This window comes from Schistocerca piceifrons, chromosome 1 (assembly GCF_021461385.2).
Source record: "Schistocerca piceifrons isolate TAMUIC-IGC-003096 chromosome 1, iqSchPice1.1, whole genome shotgun sequence".
Taxonomy (NCBI): domain Eukaryota; kingdom Metazoa; phylum Arthropoda; class Insecta; order Orthoptera; family Acrididae; genus Schistocerca; species Schistocerca piceifrons.
In genome coordinates this window covers 395,705,058-395,726,633 of record NC_060138.1, presented here as the reverse complement: position 1 = coordinate 395,726,633, position 21,576 = coordinate 395,705,058, and the positions used below count along the sequence as shown (strand labels likewise).

Here is a 21,576-nt window from a genome sequence, read left to right as displayed (position 1 = left end):
CTGCTGCACCACACGGGTCAAAAGGAGGTCCAACATGATATTAGGAGTTATCCCATGAATTTTGTCACATCAGTGTAAGGCTATACAATAAAACTGAAGTTAAAATGTTTTTAAATCTGGTTCACAACAAATGCTAGTGAGAATGGTGTCACATATGATCACTATATTCTAACTCCTTAGATGACCCGAAGTGATGTGAAGTTGGATTGCAAAATTCACACCTCTCTCACATCAGTTGACTGACTTCATCTGCACAGCTGATCTTCGTCTCTGGATTGTCAGAGCTCCATTGATCTCCAAAATATTAGGTAACCTAGACAAAGCATCTAGTATTATATTCTCAGAACCTTTTACACACTGCATCCTAATGTCATATTCCTGTAGGAACAACATCCATCACATTAATCTACTATGTAACAATCAACTACTAATTAGAAAAGATACAGCTTGATGATCTGTATAGATATGGATTTCTGGCCACCATACTAGTGTTTGAAATTTTTGGACACTCCATACAATTGCTAACAGTTCCTTTTCAGTAGCCATGTGATTTAATTCATGTTTATTCAGACTACGTCTAGCAAAGGCTATGGTTTGATGTTCTCCATGATCTAGATCCCACTGTCCTTGGAAGAGTTCTGCATAAGAAGGTACATTTCAGCTTCCACCAATAACATAGTCACCATTTCTCACATTAATATTCGAATGTTTACAAGTCTTCCGATTCGTCTCACTCTAGACTCGATAAAATACATCTGCAATAAAATTGGTTTAACAACCACTTAATTTATGAACCCATCTTCCCTCTAGAGAGTCCAGTATGTGAAGTACTTAAAAGTCAATATTCAATTGTCCATTTTTCTTTAATAGTAATCACAGTCACTGAAACAGCAAAGAATACTACATAATTACTCCTTGTTCTTTCATCGCGGCTTCTGTGGCGCTAGCAGCAAACACTTGTTGCCGTCGTTTGACTGCCGTGCTTACAGTCTTCTCATAAGAAACTTCCAACCTCCACACAGAAAGAGGTGGCGCAGCAGATACTTTTCCACTCTCCCACTTATATTTAAAATATCATGTGTTCGAGACGGTACAAGGATGAGTGGTTCTAGAATCTACACGGAAATTCTGCTAGTACAATATTTCATGCACTGTATGATGTTACAGGATGCTTTTGACTACAAAACTAGAAATACTGCATCATTGATGGCTTTCTTCCTTTCCTTATTTTGTAGAGTGAAAAATACTTGAATACTTGCAGTATTCTAGCTGTTATTGACATGCAGTTACGAAGGAACATTAAATTACTGATGTGTATTGAAAGAAACGTGTAACTATCAGAATGGGTTAGCAAAATCACATCGGAAACAATTGAAGGGAAAGGTATTTTAAAATCTCTACAGTTTTGTAATAGTCATTAATTCGCAGACACCCTCAAAGTCAGAAACTAATTTTTACACCTACAGTTATGTTCCTCACAGTGGTTAGAAAACTTATAGCAACAGAAAGAGACATTGCAGATAGCACTTCAAAAGTATTCAACAAAGGATGAGGCAAGCTGCTCAAATAGCCCCAGCCTACCTAAAAGCCCAGACATAGGCTACTTATTGTATTAGGTAATAATGAAGAGCGCTCAGCTTGATATGTAGCAAGCATGTCAGCGTCAAACGGTTAACACTGTTGCATTACTTCATAGTTTTAAGTCCTGTTGTATAGCACTTTGATAAAATATACATGCTTCACTTTTTCCATGTTCCAGAGACTCCTCTCTGTGTGGGATCCATATATTATATTAGCGTAAAGTACAAATATGAAGATGAGGAGTAAGACTCTGGCATTTTGAGGATATGGTTCAGGCTGTTAAGCCTGCTCAAGTAGCTCAGTTGGTAAGAGTATCGCCTGCAAGAGACAAGTTTCAATCCCAATATATCACTCTGAAACTGTCTGGAAGTATAACAACAATTATACTCAGCTGAATATTCAAGAGTCATTGTGGTCAGATTTTAACCTCTTTTAAAGATTTTTGTTGTTGTTTGAATGCACCAACATTTGTACACATCGTTCCTATTGGATGACTACATCTTTTTAAAACTTTTTGTAAAGTACACTATAATGTTTGATTCTGCTGGATATGAGATCTAACAGTGACATTTTCTATTTTTTGTTTCTTAAGTTTTGCAGTTTTCGTTGGCCAGATTGTTACGTGTCCTGACTACCCATTTCACTTCACTTGAATCTTGTACTGACAATATTTAGTACAAAGCCCCCCTTAGTGTAAAATCTGTTAACTGCTTTAATTAAAATTTGTGCTTTATTGTACAGCTTCATCTTAAGAAAGTAATTCAAGTACTCCTCACAATTTAGCACAGACTCACTGACCTGTTATTGCCATGTATCTGACCTTTTTCTTATACATATTGTGATATACATAAATTTACAAATATTTACAGGAATCTATTTAAACAAAATTAAAGCTGGTATCACTTGAATGCTAAATCAGCCATTGATTTGACGTTAAAAATTGGAAGTATTCTTGAAGATTACTTAAAGAGTTAGAGATCCAAGAAATTTATGGTACTTACTTCCCCTTTGGCATTCATGACATATTTTATTTGTTTTGCTGCATATCATCGTACTTAGAAATTTTTAGTTCTGCAGTAACAAATTTGTATATGAAATACTAAACTTTTATCATGCAGTCACTTTTGAGGCCTTTTCACATATAAAGATTTTGGGTTGAATTTTCAGTCGGTTCTAGGTTTTTGTTTCTGAGGAAGATAAACAAGAGGTTTAATATTATAGCTAAACTTCTGAACTTGGACCTCTTTTTCCCCCAGACGAGGTCCTGTACGCTACAAATTTCAAGCCATCTATGAACTTGGCAGTCTTGCTGTAGTAAATGTCCGTGACATGGGTAATGTGAAAATGGCTTGGAAGCTTTTGGCATTTCCAGATACTCGAGTCTTCCAGTGTTCCAGCAATCAGAGTAAGGTAAGAAATCTCTCTTATCATTATTTGCAGGTGAGTTCCATAGTTGCTGTGGATATTTTGTGTAATAATATTAGCATTGAGATATGCATTTGGGTATTAGACAGAATACACATTTTTTCATATTTAACAACAGTGGAATGAATAAATATATCCATTCAACAAACAATGTGGGTCAGTTTGGTTGGTGTGGACATCACAGAGACAACGGAATCAAAAGACAGTAAAAAAATAGCAGATAATGAGATATGTCAATGGGGAAAAGGAATTCTAAGTCCGTAGGACCAGAAGCATGGGGTTTACCTGGCTAGTTGGACTGAACAAGTAAGGAGTAGTAGAATAGAGGAAAGTGTGATAGAAGCTTTAAGCTGAAGGAGCAAAAGAGATTGACGATGGATGCGTATCACAAGACTGGTGGAACATAAGCATGCCTTGGAATGAAAGTGCAGGTTTAGTAGTATTTCTGCTTGTGACCAAATCTAAATAATTTAGGCAGGGTGCTAGAAGTACTCAGTTTCCTTCAGGTTGATTTTAATACAATTTCAGCACTAACACCACTACTGTGCATTTCCTTTTAGTGATTTTTCATTGTCTTTGAAAGTTTCATATAAGTTACTGTGAAAAGTGTCTGCACGTGAGCTGTTTGGTAACATGAATAGTTTTGCTGGTGGCTATCATCTAAGGTTATTTAATCACTTTGTTACAAGTGGGTCAAAAGTAGGTGGACTTTGGTGGGTGCATCTGACAAATTTATATGGAAATCTTATGGCTGAGAGAGACAAATGGGACAAGGTAAAATTTTGCAACTGCAAGGTTTCTATTGATATGTTACAGATTTAATGGGTAACAAAATGCCATGCTGAGAACATTGAACAGGACCGAAACACATATTTAGTAGACCAGTGTTGTCGAACAAAAACAGATTTAATGGAAGGATTACGTTGTTAGTGTTACAGACTGACAAGGAAAGTTTGTATTGTATGTTAACCGGGGACCTAGAAACAACAGAGAGGCTCTGTCCCCGCCGCAGCCGCAGTGGTCCACAAGCCCACGATGACTACGGCAGTCCACTTCACCCCTCCGCTGTCCCACACCGAACCCAGGGTTATTGTGCGGTTCGGCTCCCTGTGGACCCCCCGGGGAATGTCTCACACCAGACGTGTGTAATCGCTATGTTTGTGTGGTAGAGTAATGGTGTTGTATGCGTGCCTGGAGAACTTGTTTGCGCAGCAATCGCCGACATAGTGTAACTGAGGCAGAATAAGGGGAACCAGCCTGCATTTGCCGAGGCAGATGGAAAACTGCCTAAAAACCATCCACTGACTGGCCGGTTCACCGGACCTCATCAAAAATCTGCCGGGCGGTTTCGTGCCGGGGGCCAGGCGCTCCTTCCCGCCCGGAAAGCCGTGTGTTAGACTGCACGGCCTACCAGGCGGGCAAAGCTTGTATTTATCAATATTTTGTTACAGAAACTTTATTTATTGATCTAATGATTTTATACATTGGAGTTGTCTGAGCAAATTGCATTCCTGGTTTAATTACTTTAGAATGGATCTGGTTTTACTTGTCTCTTACAGTTAATTCATCCTGTCATCTCCAGAGATCTGAATTAAGTTCAAAATATGACTGTTTTAATAACTCAGAATTGCAGCTGTGTTGCTTTAATCATTCTACATTGGTACTTGCATTGAAAAAGTCTAAACATTCCATTTAGTTACACGTTACTTTGACACACTGAGAGAGTTTCCACTCACACTGGGGGAACTCATTCAAATTGGTTTTGAGAGCAGTTTACATATTGCAATTTGTTTTGGAAAATGTACGTATTGGTGTAACTGTTATCATTGCCCTCAGTGTAGATGAATCCTTGTTGGTGAACCTTCTTGTGCCTATACATAGAAACATATTGCCTTACATCATGATAGTTTCAATCACCAAACCTTTCATAAAATACATTATTTAACTTTTTTCAGCCTGTAGCAGGAGACCAGTGACTTCAACCTTTTTTTCTTTTCTTTTTCTTTTCTCTTTTTTTAATGCCCAATCTTTGAAAGGTATGTACTTTGCTTTGAAGTGATTGATGGTGTTCTTCCAGGTATGCATTCCTGTTATCATATCCATTTTTGCTCAATATTTTGATGACCAACTCAGTTTTCTTCTTCAGGCACTGCGAGTTATATCATCATGTTTATTCACCAGACTGTGAACTGTTGTTTGTCCCACTCTGCTATTTATAACTGAGTTTGACCACCAGCACTCACTATGCCTTTTGATACTCTTTTATTTTTTACAGTGCATATGATATTCCCTGAAATGCACATTCTGTTAACATTTCCCAGGTCTGGTGGATGTGATGGCAAATCGGGTTCTCAGTTTATTAAAATTATCTGCCGTCACATGCACCAGAGATAGGAAAAGCCAAGAGAATGTGTGTTTCAGGGAATCTTAGCAAGGGCTCTGAAAAATGAGAGACGGTCAAAGGGTATAGTGGGTGTTAGTACTCAAACTCAGCAGTAAATGGCAGCATGGGACCAACAATAGTCCACCATCTGGTTGGAGTCCAGGCAGCAGGTACACATAACAGCACAACTCACAGCAGTTGAAAAAGATAACTGGCTCAATCAACAAAATATTGTGCAAAAAATGGAACCGACAACTCGGCTGTATATGAGGTTGCACACCATGCTCTCAGCTCCAAGCATCTACCAGAAATTTATTTTACGTTGTGCTTGAAGTACCTGTCATCTGTTGCTCTTTTTATCACTGAGTGCACAGCTTTTTCTAGGAGGTACACAAGCACATCACAGTTGTGGTTTGCAATTCTTGACAATTGTCCATATGTTGTATATGAGAGAAATTTTCTTTGATGGACTATTTGGGGTAGTAGTGGTGAGTTGAATGATTGCCACTGCTATAATGACAGTGTAATTAAACTTCTGCCTGGATGTTTTTGTGTGCCACAAATCTACATAATTGAATGTCTTAAATATTGTTAGTGTTTATGCTGCAAAAACTGGTTATGTGTAGACAAAATTTAATTTGAATGGAACAAAACTGTCATGATGATGCTTTTACTACCTGTAAATTGGTAAACACTCATGTGTCAAGTTTAAATGTGGTGTGTGCACTCTAAGACTCAAATTTACATGGGAGGTCTGTCGTCACAAGGGCAGACATGCATTTAAAAAATCATAAAAGTTCAGAATTGAGTATATAGCATTGAAAGTTATTATGCATATTTTAGAGACTCTACACTTACATTTATGTAGGTTCAAAATGATGTGTTGGTGTGGTTGGATTCAAAAAATTTTGGTAAATGTAGGACACAGCGTTTTTTTTTTTTTTTTTTTTTTTTTTTTTTTTTTTTTTTTTTTTTTACAGCCAGTTTGGAATAATCATCTTGTAGTGTGGCACACTGTATGGCATTTTGTTGGATTCTTATTCTTTTCATTTACTGGGATATACATTGGAAAATGAACCAAATCCATTGCTTGTATACATTATGGATATAGAATAATGTGTGTTGCTGTAATGTTATACATTCTGGGAGCTGTACTAATTATAATAATTGTTATGCAGCATTTACTTGAAAGTCTGAGAACATTTTAAACTGTCACTTTGTGGTCCACAATATGGGCATTGAACACACGTCTCCAGAACTACAAAAAAGATTTTATTGCAGTTTGTGTTATTTCCACCTTTTGTACCTTCCTTAGTAAACATTAGAAGGAAAATTACTACCACCATCTGAATTATTACTAAATATGTAACTGTAGTGTAAAAAATGAGTTATGAAATTTGTAATTACTACTTATTCAGTAAAAACAATACTACCTAGAAGTCATTTTGTATCTGGAGAATGGTAATTTGAGACTACTTATCAAACATAGAAATGATACTTTTGACACATGAAGCTGCTGTAAAAATTATCTTTTATTGTATAACCGGTTTCAGACACACACTATTATCTAGTATAATTTTTGTTGATAGCAGGAGTTACACATATACAGAGTGTCCTTCAAGGAGTCATCAGGCACTTAGTTGATTCTGCACATATTTGCAGTTTCAGTTTTGTGAGCTGTAGCTGGAGTCAGCCTAAACAGATACTGCTGATCACATCTTTCACGTGACACCCAGTGTCGACTGACATTTTTGGTTTGTTTCCAGCTACAAACAAAATTATTTTTAAAAGCAAAATTGTGTGTGCCCATCTGGCAGAGGTGCCGCAAGTTAGTCTAGAAAACGAAAACAAAATTTCACATATCTGCCGAAACATCAGAGAAAATATGCCTGATGACTTTTAGGAGGGACACCCAATATAAGATAAAATGAATGTCAAAATGTAATATTTATAAATAGTGAAAGAACTTTAATACCTCTGACTGCTTTGCACACTTTGTAGTTAAAATCTTCATCAGATTGTTGGTGCTGTAAGAGCTACACGCAAAATTTTTGGTCTCATTCGGGTGTTCTGTGATTGAAAGTATTGTACTATCATTCATCTGATGTGAATGTGTTGCTACGTACTATGTAGTGTCATTATTTTTACAGATTTTTCAAAGAGAATGAGAATAAACGGGTGATATTTATTACACATGGCTAATATTTGAAAATACTAAATATTTCAGAAATATTGGAACTGGAAGCCATTTTTCCTATTACAGAGCCGAATATTATGGCCTTATGTATCATAACCAAAATCTGTTCATGTGTATGATTTTGTAACTTTGTTAGTGAACACATTGAAAATAACCTTTTCATACCTGTCCTCATTAAGGAAGAATTCATTGCTATACGCTTTTTGTACCTTCCTTAGTAAACGTTAGAAGGAAAATTACTACCACAAGTTAGTCTAGAAAACGAAAACAAAATTTCACATATCTGCCGAAACATCAGAGAAAATATGCCTGATGACTTTTAGGAGGGACACCCAATATAAGATAAAATGAATTTCAAAATGTAATATTTATAAATAGTGAAAGAACTTTAATACCTCTGACTGCTTTGCATCTTTGTAGTTAAAATCTTCATCAGATTTTTGGTGCTGTAAGAGCTACACGCAAAATTTTTGGTCTCATTCGGGTGTTCTGTGATTGAAAGTATTGTACTATCATTCATCTGATGTGAATGTGTTACTACGTACTATGTAGTGTCATTATTTTTACAGATTTTTCAAAGAGAATGAGAATTCATAGGTGATATTTATTACACATGGCTAATATTTGAAAATACTAAATATTTCAGAAATATTGGAACTGGAAGCCATTTTTCCTATTACAGAGCAGAATATTATGGCCTTATGTATCATAACCAAAATCTGTTCATGTGTATGATTTTGTAACTTTGTTAGTGAACACATTGAAAATAACCTTTTCATACTCGTCGTCATTAAGGAAGAATTCATTGCTATACGCTTTCAGGAAGAATGGCTGGAAAAATTTGACCAAGCTAAAAAGGCACGCCTTGCTCAGGAGCAGCAGAAAAGGGAATCTGCAAATACAGGTAGTGCCTCATCTCCAGTGAAACCAGTACGATCGGAATCTATTGACTCGTCAACTAACCGTAAGTGCTGCATTGCTTTATTTGTTTATTTGTTTCAGATGAGGTCTCAAAACGCTAGAAACAATTTTTTGTGTGACTGGAAATGGAAAATAAATTTCTCTTCTGGATTGCCTTTTTCGTTTTATGTACTCACTATTGTTGTACTGCTCAGTGTGGCATTATTGAGAGGATCTAACCTGAATGTTCCTAGACATGAGCAGGTGGCACTAGTGTAGTGGAAGGTGTTGCTAAGTATATATATTCCACTTTGTGTGAAAGAAATTTGCTTGGCTGTTTGATGATATGGACATAACATGGACTTAAATTCATTAACATTCAAACCTGACTACAATATGGCAGAAGCAAATGGATACTGTGCAACACGTTGTAGTGATCATAGTAAATGAACAACCCATGCAGTAGTGGTGGTTCAGTAAATTCTGGGAAGGCTAATGTGACTCTTTAAAGTTTGATGGGGATTACATTATATCAAATTCTTGATTTTGCAATTGAACAGTGAGCAATCAAGAAGACACATGAGTTGTCCTTGAAGGCAGTGATCATCATCACATACATACTCTTGGAGTGTGTACTTCTCCAAATTTTTCATAAAAAAACCTTCTGGTGTTGCACAAAGCAGTGATCTGCAAAAACTGAATTAGACCATAATTATCATTTGTCTGGAGGGTAGTTAGATGCCAAAAATGTCCAGTCATTTTAGAAAAATAAAGGTAAGCATGGTTGTTAGTTCTCTGCTGCTATTATTTATAATTCATTTTTATAAACTGCTGAAAGAGTTAACAACAAACCGTACTATAATCTGTCATTCAAAATATATAAAAATCACTTGTTGAGCTCAAGTGAGTGGTTTGTGACAATGTGAAAGTCCGAGGCACCAATGAATCTCTTCTAAATTAATTATACGCACCAGCTCTCTATTTCCAAAAATTTGTATGATTTTGTGTGTGGAGAGAGTTTGATCACTGGAATAGCTGTCACAGTGCTTTTGATATGTTTGTGTTGGCCCCAACACCGAACTATAACCAAAGCAGCTTCGATACACATACATTGTAGGAAGTGCATACAATAAAAAAATACTTACTTTCTTGTTTTCTCTGACTCTTTAATCTTTTACGTGTTTCTGTTACATGTATAATTTGTTAGTTTTAGTGGCAGTATTTTATAATGTATAGCTCAAACAAATTACAATGACCTTTAATTATACTGTAATAATGCATTCTTATTTCTCAGCATTTGAGGATTCAGAAGACAGTATTCCTGAGCTGGAACTACCAGACTGGCTTTTAGAAGTACCTGAAGACCTTGATGTATGCATTGCCCAGCGCCATTTTGAAGATGCTTACAATTTGCTTGAACGAGCCAGAGATTTTCTGGACAAAAATTCTGGTAGAGGCAGTGATGCAGTAATTATTGATATCCGGTAAACATATACTTTTTCTTGGTTGAATTTGTATATATGTAGTGTGCATGTTACATAAGTAATAAGGCTGCATTAAAACTAATTGTTTTTATTGTGATGTCTTGCATGTGGAAGGTAAATGTGGAATGAACTCTGAACACCAAACTCTAATTTAAAGTGTGTTTTTTGGTTGCTTTAAATATCTATATACACAACACAGTTTCCTTCATACAATTGTTATTTGTGTAAGTGTAGGCTTCTGTGGCTGTTGTCACAATCAATAAAATTTTTCTTGCTCTGTCATGGCATTGTCAATGTGGTCACAGACTCCAAATAATTTTAATGAACTGTTCTTTGTGTTTGTCACTCTGTGTTTGAATTACTTCATTTAGAAGTAATATAATACATTGCCAGATCGTTGAATTATGTTCAAGGGTCTTACACAAAATAGATTTTCCATTAGTGATCCAGCACAGCAGAGTTACAAAAGGATGTTGCTCCAGTTCTTGTGATAGAAACACCCACACTGCTTGCTAAAGTGTCTCAAAATATTGAAAGGGCGGTCTGTATTAATAAAATCATTCCTAGAAATGACACATGTAACGAGTCAGTATATAATCATATAGGAAGGAAATGTAGCTACTTATGAAAATCCATAACATTGCAGTTTGTAGCAAATCTACAAGAAGATGGGAATATCAACACTCAGTTGTCCTACATGAAGTAGTTTCAGTATTTTATGTTTTAAACTTGTCCCTATTCCTTGTGACTTCAGAGGCTGTTGATACTGTATTGCAAATACAAATTCCTTGAGTGGAGTTCACAAGGGTGTTTTGATAAACATTAGTCACAGAATCAAAAGATAAAATAAACAAAATACTAAAAACATTATTGATTTATAGTGCAGCTCTTATAACATGACCTTAATAGCAGTGCACACTTCTGTTTGCAGCTGAAAAGTATTCCGGTGTAAGAAGCAGTAGAATTCTCATATCTTTTTACATCTTGCCTAGCACCTATCTTTGTAGTAAGATGAGAAGAGCTTGTGAATTCGTGTGCTGAGAGTGGTGGGGGAACCTTGTTATAGCAATTCCCCATCACACACCTCAGCTGCAAAGTGAGAGAGCTTTATCTTTTTAATGGGATACATATCTTCAGTGCTTGCATGTTTGTTGCATTTAAAAACTGTGTTAGTGTTTATAATCTTTGGAGGTGCATTGAAAGTTTCAGAACTGAAGGAAACACTCTCTCTCTCTCTCTCTCTCTCTCTCTCTCTCTCTATGATTCTCCAGTTTAACTTAAGAAATTATTATTATTAATCATGTGGCAGTTAAACATCATATTGGAACACAAATAAAATATGTACATATTTTACAAAGTTACAGACATATTATTTATATAATGTATCACATTTGCTGTAGTGTCCAAGGAATCTGAAGGGTTTCCAGGGTACGAATTTTGGAGACACTCTTCAACAATGTGTCTGACAATCTGTCTCGGGAAACCACAGACACAATTCGTAGTGGTGGTCTTTCTCCACCTGTGCAGTAGGTCATCGTGTCTCCCATGATTAGTCCAGATCCTGTTGAGTGTACTCGGTGCCCTCTGGGGCAGATTAAGCTCCCATGGTTTGTTGTTGACTTGAAGAAAGCTATGGAGCTCTGGTGAAGTATTATTATACCATTATTTTGGCCAAGCTTAGTGGAGATTCAACTTACCGTATTTACTCAAATCTAAGACGCACTTTTTTTCCGGTTTTTGTAATCCAAAAAACCGCCTGCGGCTTAGAATCGAGTGCAAAGTAAGCGGAAGTTCTGAAAAATGTTGGCAGGTGTCACCACAACTGACTTCTGCCGTCAAATATATGTCGCGCTAGACTGGTATGCTTTGCAGGCACAAAGATAAATACTGGCGCCAAAACCTCTGCGTCAGTAAATAAATTAAAAGGTAGAAGAATGTAAACATTATGCCATGTATTCTTTCGTGTTTGCTGCTATTTCATTTAAATCCTGTCTGCCTAATAAACTACGAAACTAGAACAGCAAACGCGGAAGAATATACATATCATGTCATGTTTATATTCGTATTATTCTTATGCTGAATAGTGACACAGTCAGAAACTAAGCACGGCAACTGACTAGATTTTTAAATCTAAGATGACCCTAATTTCTGTGCATAATGTAATGTATTAAAGAGTCGTCTGCAAACAGAGAAAAATTTTCGCTAAACTCTCGTTCAGAACATTTTCTATCATACGCAATCTATTATTTGGTTCTTGTTGATCATTATTAAAGAAAGCAGCAGTTTAAGTAACAACAAATAGCAGACTCTCGCCATTGTTTCGCTTATGAGACAGTTCCTCTCTTTTTTTCCTTTTTTTTTTTTAATTGTAAGCTGCGGTAGCGCGCACAAAAGGAAGCCTTGCCGCGAGCGGCGACAGGTCGTAAACACGCATTATCAGAATGTAACAAACAATGCATGACACAGTACAATAATGCATTTTCAGCTTAGAGTGACATAAACACCTATAACAAAGAGAATGGCACTTATCAGATCAAAGCAAAATAAGCAATCGATTCAAACCAGACGAAGCACGCGAAAAAGGAAGGGTACCCGTATAAATACGGACGGAGCGCCTGACATAGCAATGGCTACCTGGTGAAGCTTAAACTGCTAAGCTTACGACTCGAACCAAACTACTGTAGCTGTATCTTCATCCATTCGACCTCAATTGTGTTTCATGTTACAATGGACCAACTGTTTTTCGATTTGGAGGGGCAGTCTAAAACTTTTCTCTCACCTTGAATTTCGAGTCTCAAATTTCGGGAGTGGCTTAGATTCGGGCAAAATTTTTTTCTTTGATTTCGAGTCTCATTTTTCGGGTGCGGCTTAGATTCGAATAAATACGGTAGGTCCACCAGTTGAGTGGCTGAGACGTGTGATGGGGAATTGCTATAACAAGGTTCCCCCACCGCTCTCAGCACATGAATTCACATGCTCTTCTCATCATACTACAAAGATGTATGGGGGGGGGGGGGGGGGGGGTGCCGGAGCGGTCTGTTGTTTCAGGTAGCAAATATGTCCTCATGAATTGGCAGCTGCTGGTTGTTGAGGATTTTTTTATATATTCCCTCGAAAGGATATTCCTTCTCCTCAGGTTAAGTGATGGAATTCAGCTCAGGGTAGGTAGGCAGAATGCTGGAGTGGACTTGATTGGGCACAATCCACATTGTTTGATTTAGCAGGGCTGCAGTATTCTGCTACTGAGTCAACAAGGTCCAGGACAGATGATCATAAGAACAAAGCTGCAGAACTCCATGTTGTACATAATTTATTGACTTCAGTTTAGCTACAGTGTGTTAAATGCTGTTCAAATGGCAGCATTCTGTCAAGTGTAACTCCAAGGTACTGTGGATATATGTTATGGGCCAGGCGAGTACCCTGGAAAAATATGTCCAGTTTTTTGTTGGCTGGGATATTATTCAGTTGAAAGCAAGTGCATTCAGTTTTTGTCATGGTTCACTTGAAGTACCCTTTTATATCTGCTATTACTCAGTCATCAGCGTAACCAAAATTCCCAGACTGAGTGGCTTGCTTATTGGCAATATCCTAATTAAATAGTGACGGAGCTGGGATTGAGCTGTGAGGTAGGTCATTGTTGAGAATCTTCTGCTCACTAGTGATATTGCATGTGATTACCCGAAATGGCCTGTCAGTCAATATGTTGTTAAGAAGTTGTGCAGGGTGTTGCCTGGAACAGCTGATCAGCTGATAGAGAGCACTCTTTCTCCACTCAGTATCATTAGCTGCAGGCAGATCAATTAATAAAACAGAGATGTTTTTGGAATCCAGCATGTATGTAAGTTGTCACTGAAAGTACATGATCCACACAGCTATGGTTTGGTCAGAATCCAGTCTGTTCAGCAGGAATTTTTCCAAGTATCTCGATACATATTCTCTTATATAGGAGTCTCTCAAGTAATTTATAAATCAGAAGGGCAATAGGGCAATAACTTTGAGGTCTGATGTTAGGTTTACCTGGTTTTAAGATACCAGTGATATTCGTTTGTTTCATAAGTCATGGCACAGTGTTGGAGAAAAATTAGGCTAACCATGTTTTGGCATATTTGCAACACTGCAGAATGAATTCCGGATGTATATCACTGAAACCTGGAGCTTCAGCTTATTTAATGTCTTTTGAAGTTGTTGAAATGTCAATGAAAGTGAATGGGAGAGAATATGGGCTGTGATGTGAAATTCCACCACCATGGTTCTTCGTTCTCACTTCACTTGTATAGTGTGAGGTCAGGAAATAGATGATTTTGATCATGGGTGGGCAACAGGTGGCCTGCGGGCCACGTTCAGCCCATGATTGAATTCAATCCAGCCCATGAAAGAAATTCTGAGTGAACGCAAAATGAATTTAATGTCAAATAATCACGTTTTTAGGCATAATTTGTTGGCATGGCATGCCGGGGAAGGGGTGATATTCATTTCAGTGTGTTACCCCTTCAACATTAACTTCATGGAAGCCGTAGTTTTGACTTCAAGCACTAGGAGTGTTCCTGTCCCATTCTGATGAGGTGGCCTGCGATCTGAAGTAAGTAAGTGAATCAGGTCCACGGGCCACCAGAGGTTGCCCGTGCCTGGTGTAAATGTTGGGGCAGTGTATGGAGCCAGCTGTGTTCAGTTTTATGAGGTTGTTGTGTTGTGTTATTTGATTTGTACCTCCCAGGTTTCTGCTTGATTGAAGTCACGTTTTTCAATGGTGTCCAGCCATTTCTGGCAGCGTGTGGCATCAAGACTATGCAGCATTTTGTCTGCTGTTTCTTGTTTTCTGTTTGAGAGAAAGTCCCCATACAGTTTCTCACCAACCATCCTGGAATGTGCTCCTGCTGTGCATAATACTGCACTGAAAAATCTTCCGTAGTTATTGTGCAAGGGAGGAATCCATCCCAAAATCTTATGAAGGTTGTTAGAGAAGTCGGACCAGTTTGCTTTCTGAAAGTTCCATAGTGGGCGGGAATTGGAATCTGTCAGTGAGATCTGCAGGCCCGCTTCCATCACTACTAAATGATGCTGATTGTTTAGAAAGTCAGGCAGAACTCTTTCTGTGATTGCTAGTGGCTGGAGATTATCGTTTGAAGATACAAAACATAGATCAGAATTGCACTTTGCCTCCAAGCAGCTGATCTAAATGTGAATTGGTTCTCGGCATCAAAAATTAGGTGGGGAATGTGCTCTTCTTCCCATGAAATTAAAGCTTCTCCATTGGAGACATATTTCCATTGCTCATGATGGCTGTTGAAATCATATGTATAAATAGAAGTGTGTGTGTGTGTGTGTGTGTGTGTGTGTGTGTGTGTGTGTGTTTGTGAACTGCGGAAGTTTGTAGATATTTACAATATGTAAATCTCCAGTTTTTGTAACTACTTTGTGGATATTGTTAGAGGTTCCTTTTGAGATTAAGAAAGTTTTTTTTTTTTTTTTTTTTTTTTGTGCATATATATGGCGATCCCATAGGCTGGATGGTAAATTGCACCAAGGAGTCACATCGTGGTATTTTACCTCTTGTCATTTTTTAATCTTCATTATTTGCAAGTGTTTCTTGGATAGCAATAGCGATCACATCAACAATAGTTTTGCAAGTGGAGGGTTGATAAACCCTGGCATTTAGATCTGCTTGTGCACTCTATTTTAATCTGTAACACACTAGTACTTGGTCAGAAATATCTAGGTCCTTGGTCTTTAAAAGAACCGTTGTCGATGTTACGTGCCCAAGTGATGTGTTGTGCTAAATTGCAGGGATTGTCTAGCAGCCAATTTTGTTGATTGTGTAGCATCATGCAGAGGTCACTTGCTGCGTATTTTGACGTTATATCTACATACGGAAAGTAACAGTAACCTCCAGCTTTGGAAAGAAAAGTAACTTTGTAATGATTTTGATATGCTTGACTGAGTTTGAGGTCTCATCTGTCATGAACATGTGTTTTACTAGTCAGGGACCACAGTTCTACTATGTATGCAGAACTCCATTCAGTATATTACATACCCATTAATATGAGAAGCCTACGCTCTTAACATTTTCATGGTGGCTGTTTTATGTCACATTTCCATTAATTTTGTTGGATATTTGTTCCGAAGAAATCTCAGGTGGCTGTATGGAGCATGCCTGACTAGGGTCACCTGTACGACCACATTTAAATACATTTATCAGTGACGAACAGCTCTTTGTACTGGTGCAAAGATTCATTAAAATTTCCCTCAATCAGTTTGTGTCTGGGCCACACTTAAATTTTTCTTTATTGCTGCTCAATACTTGCATTAATCAGTTTTTAAGAACCATGTGACACCAATCAGTTAACATAATTACCAACAAAAGGCTGTTTATTGTGTGTGTTTGGAAAATGGAACTAAACCATTGCAAGACTTTTCTTGCTGACAGTCGTACTCCTTAACAGTATTTACTGCTGCCTGCTACTTACCTTGAGGAGACAAAATTCCAGGCCCTCCCAAGAGACACACGAAAAATTATCCAGAACTTTTAGTTCCTTCCACAGGAAAGAGGGATAGTTTTATAAGGAAGGTTGGACAAGAGGAATAGGTCACTGAGTGCCCAGGTTGAGGGGTCTACCTTTAATGAGGATGGGGAGACAAAAATCTGTGTTTAATGAGATGACATACAGTTCATTTTAACTTAGAAACATAAAGCTCATTACAACTGATCCATTTTTACATTAACTGAGTTAGTCTGAGAGCATGAGAAGCATAAATGTGATTTAGGCATGATTACATAGTGTTCAGTCTTTAACATTTTCCATAAGCTGTAATAAATCAAACTTTAATGGTTGTTCTGACATGTCACACAGTGATGAGCTAGAACATTGTGATAACTGCACCTGCAAGACTGACTGCCACCTGGCAGTATTTTAGGTGAATGATATGGTAAGGAAAATATATTAGTGGAGCAGAGACGACTTAGGATTCTTTCTAGGAATGATGTGGGCTGCAAGTTGGGAAATCCATTGATGACTTTGACAAAGCGTGGGATTGTTATGGCCCAGAACCTGGGAATGAGCATCTCAGAAATAGTGGAGCTGGTTAGCTATTCATGGGTTACTGTCATGAGCACCTATGGAAAGGGGTTGGAGGATGGAAAAATCACAAGTAAGTGATAAGACGTTGGACGTCCACACGTCGTAGAATGTGGCGGTCAGAGACTTGCCCAACCTGTAAACCAAGACTGGCGTCATTTTATGGCATATCTGACAACAGAGTACAGAATTGGTGCCAGCACATTGTTTTGGAAGACACCGTTTTGTGCAGATTGTTGAACATATGGCTCTGCAGCAGATGACACTTACATGTTCCCAAGTTGACCCAATGATACCATCAGTTATGTTTGCAGTTGGCATGAGAACATCAAGATTGGGCTGTGGACCAATGCAGACATGTCACCTGATGGAGTGAATCACATTTATTGTTACACCAGGTTGACTGTTGCATCCAGATACATCCTCAACTAGGTGAACGGATGCTGGAAACGTGCACTGCGCCATAGATGAAGGCCAATGGGGCCAATATTACTCTATGGGGGGAGGGGACATTCACCAGGGCTCCATGGAGCCTGGGGTAGTAATAAAAGATACTATGACAGCTGTGAACTACGTGAGCATTGTTGCGGATCACTTACAACTGTTCACACTTGGTGTCTACCCTGATGGTGATGGCATCTTCCCGAAGGATAACTCTGCTTGTCACATGGCTAGAATCATGCCAGAGTAGTTTGGGGAGCATGATAGAGAACTCATATTGGTGTCGTGGCCACCAGATTTGTGTGATCTAAACCATGTGGAACACATTGTGATGCTATCAGGTGTCATGTCCCTACCCACAAACCCCTGACCTGTCATTTACAAGAATTGCATGACCTGTATGTAATCATTTGGTACCACATTACTCTGGAAACCTACCAAGGACTTGTTGAATCCATTCCATACAGAATCTCCTCTATGTTGCATTCCAAAGATGGGCCAATGCATTGTTAAGTGAGTGGTCATAATGTTTTGGGTCATCTCTATACTTTATCCTTACATTGGTATTTGTTGAACGTTTCTTAATTGCAGACTAAAATTTATGCTTTTACCAGTTGTAATGTGAAGCTTACTGAAAATACCAGACTAGTCCATTTTCCCTTATGGGCCATACAGTGCACAAAAATTGTTTGTATACAGTTTGAGCAACTCTTTCTAACACTTTCTCTTCTGTGTAATGTGTACATACTTGACTTTAATCTCTTTTACTGCAAATAAACCCCTTGCCTGATTCAATGTACACACTGTATGCACATGTTGTACCTGGCCTGAGCAAACAGTATGTCTGACTTATTGGGTGCTGGCCTCTTGGGGCCACTGAGGTAATGCATGTCATTGATTATGGCCCTCCTGTATCCTTTGATTCCATATCTGAATAATAATTGTGGGATCTTGAGGAACATGATTAGCAGTATTGTGAAATGATAAATTTATGTTTATAATAGATGATGAGCCTGGCACTGTCAAATTCTGATGTGTGCTGGTAGACATCTCTCCTCCTTACACGAGGCTTAATATGATCTCACAAACAACAAAAATATTTTTCCTGAATGAGGAATCTGATGCATAAATTTTTCATAACTATAGAATGTAGAAGAAATTACTTTTTCATATTTTGTGCAGTTTGCATAGTCATGCATCTAATATACTTATGTCAATGTGACCATCTTCAAGCTGTTGCTATTTTAATAGTCTATAGTGTATATACCTGTTTTATCAGAAGTAATTATGTAGTAAGTTGTGGGAATATCGGTAATATCCCCCTCTGCTGCGTATAAAAAGTGGTGAAAAACATGTCAAGCTATTTTTAAACTTAATCAAACAATAGAAAATCCAGTTTGGAAAAGGATAGATTGCTATTCACCATATAGTGGAGATGTTGCGTCAAGACAGGCACAACAAAAAAACTGCTGAACAAGTGAGCTTTTAGCCAAAAGGCTTTCTTCTAACATAGAAACACGTACACATTCATGCAAGCACAATTCACACACACGTGGCCACATTCTCTGTCTGGTCCGTGGCCAAAGACAGTTTTGTATGTGTGAGTAGTGCTTGCAGGAACGTGTGTGTGTTTTTTACTGTAGAAGAAGACCTCTTGGTCGAAAGCTCCTTGTTTAGCAGTCTTTCTGTTGTGCCTGTCTGTGACTCGACATCTCCATTATATGGTGAGTAGCAGTCTTCCTTTTTTTTTATCTATACAGCTAATTTATTTTGTCTTAAATTGATTGTTTTCCTTTTTACATTAGCCTATCTTTTACATAATGTTGCCATTATTTTTAAACTTAAGAGACTGGCATATTAGCTATGTCATATTTTTCTTTCTTTCTGTCTCTTTATTTCCTCAACCACGAGCTTATCAATGCATTTTTATTGTTAACAGTATCATGAAACCTATAGTATGTCCTTAACTAGGCACATAAATAGAGGCTTGTCCGTGTTAATGTCTATTGTCTGTTTATATTATAGACGAAAGGTAGAAACTCGTGTGAAAGCACTGACTGATGTGTTAACAAAGGAACTGACTGTTTCACCTGACAAATCGTTGCAAGGAGGACTGAGAGCTGCAAGGAGAGCAGTTAGATTGCTAAACAAGTTATCATGTTCTACTCAGGTAAGTGGTTATTACTACAATAAAAATTTTTTACACTGCTTCTCTTATTTGAGAGATTCAGTTTCAAAACCAATTGTAGTCAAACCCCGTTTAAATATCTGTTGCAATACCAGAGAAGGAAAGTTGCATATAGTGGAGATGCTGAGTCGCGATAGGCACAACAAAAAGATTCACACATTTATAGCTTTCGGCCATTAAGGCCTTCATCAGCAGTAGATACACACACACACACAACTTGCACACACGTCTGCAGTCTCAGGGAACTGAAACCACACTGAATCTTTTTGTTGTGCCTATTGCGACTCAGCATCTCCACTATATGATGAGTAGCAACTTTCCTTCTCCGGTATTGTTACATTCCATCCTGGATTTTCCATTGTTTAAATATCTGTTGGTTTTCTTCCATTACCTCTTATTAATATTGTAGTGATTTCTGTAGCAGTCTCTAGCTAGTTATGTGTTCCTGCTTCTCAAAATGGACCTTGCAGTTTGATGGGCGTTAATATAAGTGAAAGACACACACACACACACACACACACACACACACACACACACACAGAGGCAAAAGATGTTTGGAAACTAAAAGTCTTTATATGTGTTATGCTTTGTGTGTTTTGACAGCTGGGTGCTAACAGTCAGCACTTTTTTGCATTCCTGTTTGCTGCTAAATTTCTCCTGCATATTGCATCCAGGAAATCCCCTTATTCTTATTATTTATGTTTGAATAATGTGTTTGATTTCTGACATGCAATACTGGAACTTATAAAACGAACACTTGTAAAAGATGTAATGTAATAATATCATGTATTAGAGTGGGACTAGAACAGAGGGCAAGACTGGCAGTTATTCAAAGCACTGTCCTGTAAACTGAGCATGGCTGATTTATTGGAGCACTGCCAGTTGTATTTGGCTTACTGAAACATTGCTATCTTGTTAAGAAAATTGTACTGGATTCATACATATTGTAGATGTGCCAGGGTGGTATTAATAGGCACAATTCAGATAATTAATTTAGTTTCATGGAGCTCATATCGTGTAGCAGTGGGAAACTGGATGGTTCTGAAGAATTGCCAGACATGTTGAGATGATCTGCCAAATATTTGTCAGTGTTGGTGCCAGTGGTCTATTGCTCTTTTTCTGACTGGCAGTGGTGTACATACAGATTGATTTGTGGACTTATCATGTCAGATGAAAAGCCATTAGTGACTGCCCAGCATACCAATGTGCAGGCCACATGTAATGATATGCAAGGCACATCTGGAAAAATGAATGATGCACAATTTGTTCGTGGTAATGAGTCCAATTCTGTCTTGGTGTCACTGATTTTGAGTGCAGCACCAAATATTAAGGTGAGAACTATTGAACTGTGGCAGGCAGCAAATATTAGATCCAAGAACCCATAGTTTGCAGTGACCGTCTTAGGTATTGGTTGATGAAGCACTGAAGAATGCAGGATGCATCCAGTATGTTATGAAGCCCATTCTGTGACCACTTCTATGATGTTAGGAAGAACTGCATTCCTAGCAGGATTCTGTTAATCCACACACTTAGCATTTTATCCAAGTGTTCACCAAGATGTTCATCAACTTCCCTGACTGGCATGACTACCATACCTAACCACTGAACATGTTTGGGACAGTGGGGCATAGTATCTGATGCAATCTGTATTACTGGCAACATCTGTTGACCAACTGCTGTTACAAGTAGAATTAGTGTGGAATACCCCTTCCCAAGGTGACATCGAACACCTCTACCATCACTTTTATGCTTTTATGCACTGTTGGAGAACTGTATTGTAGTTAAAACAGGCACTGTAATCATTGTGTAAGAATCTTTCTGTAAGTATGTTGATATCGTATCACCATTTATGGAAACAATTTGAATAATAAGAGGGGATTAAAATGCTTTAGTCATGTCAGATG

The 21,576-nt window shown here is 37.9% G+C and overlaps 1 protein-coding gene across 3 annotated transcripts in view; it reads left to right on the top strand.

Annotated features, from left to right (window-relative positions):
* Positions 1-21,576, top strand: part of LOC124787031 (exocyst complex component 8) — a 111,024-nt gene that overhangs the window by 36,558 nt on the left and 52,890 nt on the right. For all 3 annotated transcript variants that reach the window (XR_007015968.1, XM_047254307.1, XM_047254308.1), the window contains exons 5-8: positions 2,838-2,991; positions 8,409-8,550; positions 9,781-9,970; positions 19,510-19,654. Coding sequence is in view for 2 of the 3 variants with exons in the window: in XM_047254307.1 (XP_047110263.1) it covers positions 2,838-2,991; positions 8,409-8,550; positions 9,781-9,970; positions 19,510-19,654 (631 nt within the window). In the remaining variant the exon portion in view is untranslated. The remainder of the gene's footprint in view (positions 1-2,837; positions 2,992-8,408; positions 8,551-9,780; positions 9,971-19,509; positions 19,655-21,576) is intronic.